General features: G+C 33.3%; 1 protein-coding gene across 1 annotated transcript; it reads right to left on the bottom strand.

Annotated features, from left to right (window-relative positions):
* Nucleotides 1-126: 126 nt before the first annotated feature.
* LOTGIDRAFT_176390 (hypothetical protein) lies at nt 127-1,629 on the bottom strand (the record flags this gene model as incomplete). Its single annotated transcript, XM_009047715.1, has 3 exons — nt 127-278; nt 614-848; nt 1,462-1,629. Coding segments are annotated over 3 exons (555 nt in total), but the record flags the coding sequence as incomplete, so codon positions are not given.
* Between the last annotated feature and the right edge of the window lie 678 nt (nt 1,630-2,307).

Here is a 2,307-nt window from a genome sequence, read left to right as displayed (position 1 = left end):
GGTCATTTAGTTGTCTCAACCAATCAAATTACTGTATTTCTTAAAGTCGGGATTTAATCATAGTTACTTTTTGAAAAAGCAACNCACTGATTTTTTCAATTTCACTTAATAGATAATTTAATTTGACTAGTAAAATTCTTCCATTAAATCAGGTGAACCTTCATCACTAAAATCTTCTTCATGACCAATAGGATGAAACTCTGTTATCTCTAGACTTAAGCGATGAATTTGATCCAAGGTGTGGTCACTAGTAGTAGGAAATAACACAGAATCAACAGCTGAAATATAAGACATAGTAAAACACATTATTATCAATCTGCAACTGCAAGCTTAAAACAGATTATCGTGTACACAAATAGCTGAAAGTTGGACAAAGTTGGTGTCTGGGTGGTTTCAAAATACACTTTGAAAGTTTGGTAGTTTTTTCAAAATTTGCCTCCATTATACTACAGCCTTTTTTTTGGTTCATTATGATGCAGGAGCAAAATAATCTGCAGATAAATTTGATTCAATGTATATGCCAAATCAGGCTTAATGATTTTATCCCAACTGGCCAGTTATTTCCCCAAGCTTACCATTCTGACAGACAAAGGATATTTAAATTGTAGCTTACCTTGCATTTGATGCTTGATTCTTCTTAGATTCTTCAAGATGCTAATGAGTTCATTATTAGCTGTTTTCCAGGCTGGGAATTGACTTTTTTCTGGTTCTTCAAGGAAATCATCAATAGGTGATGGTGTGACTGAGATTTTATCTTCATCTTTAAGTTTCTCTACTGTTTTATCTAGTTGAGATTTTAACTGTAGTGATAGTTGGTAGATTGACGATACCAATAATGGATTATATGACTAAAAAATACCATAAAAATATAATAAGTTACTAAAAAAAGTTCCTATCAGTACATGGTTGGTGGATGGAACAATAAAATAGTATTCTGGATCTCAATTGTTCCAATGTTACAGCCCCTCAAAGTTTGGAGTATTTTTGAAGTAAAATTGATCAGTTTTTCAGCTCTAGTTTTTCACAAAAAAACAACTTAAAAGGAGAGGTGTGCATTTTTATTTGACAAAATATACTTAAGTCTTAGAAATGGAATTTTTCATCTAAACCAATGTTCACAGCTCAGTCAAAAGTTGAGCCTTCAATTCCATGTGTGAAGAAAATTATCCATGTTTGGATCTTATAATGATGACTCATCATTTTAAGATACTCTGTGATATATAGAAAAGATAGATAGAAATAGTGAATTTAAAGGAAGTATGCAATTTTTGTACATTTCTAGTACTTCTGAAGATTATTTACATATATTCAAGACTAAAATCAACCCCCCAAATTGGTCCCTTTAAATGACATCATAATTTGTTTTGATAAACAGAAGATGATTTTGCAGACAGAAAGTTCAAACACAGTGAACACAACAAGCACAAAGTTTCGAATGCTGAAAAATTAACCCCTACTAACCTCAGTGCGGTGTAATCCATTTTGTTGAACATCTTGATCTGGCACTGTATCAAATGTACTGCGTCTAATTCTCAAGGAAGCTGAACGCTGCAGAGGTGACATATTTCTCAGATCTTTGGGTGAAGGAGTTGAAAAGGCTGATTTATGCATACAACTCCTACTTAGTTCCTACAATTATAACATGAATATGATTGTAAAAGTTGGTGAACCACTAAAAATGTACAAAACCTGTGGTCCTATGTGTACAACACAAACAGTAGCTGAAAGCTTACATCAGCCCACATCTGCAATTTTAATTGAAGCTATGGTTGATCTTGATCAATTCAAGGGCTAACATTGATGAAATAAGATTTAATCAAATGTAGTATTTAGTCAAAGGCATTTGTATTGAAATGTCTAAATGATTTGTGGTCTGAGATGTACGTAACTAAATAAGTGGTGGTCTGATCCTTAAGGGAGATAACTCTTTATATTACTTGTTAAGACTTCCGGTCCACGCTAGTATGTGAAAAGATTGTAGGATTTTCTATGTATATTTTCTCGAGTAAAGCAACTATATTTTAAACAACAACGAGTTTAGTCTCTTTCATAACAGTATTCACAAGTCAAGGGCAATAACTGTAGTCTCTATCCACACAAGCAGTGACAAAAATAATGGGTAGTACTTGATTGGAGAGTTCTGAACAGTTCCGTCTGTTCCAATTCTGCATTTTCTCAATTTTGTCTGCACTTACTCTGTTTCAACTTATTTTTTTGATTGGTTGATTCCATGAATCCAGAACTCACCAATCAAACGACCCCGAGAACTCATACATACCTTCATTGATCCTAGCCCACAAAGTCTTC

Source organism: Lottia gigantea (assembly GCF_000327385.1).
Source record: "Lottia gigantea unplaced genomic scaffold LOTGIsca_1151, whole genome shotgun sequence".
Taxonomy (NCBI): Eukaryota; Metazoa; Mollusca; class Gastropoda; family Lottiidae; genus Lottia; species Lottia gigantea.
The sequence above is the reverse complement of the archived record's forward strand: the minus strand, read 5'-3'. Positions and strand labels throughout refer to the sequence as shown.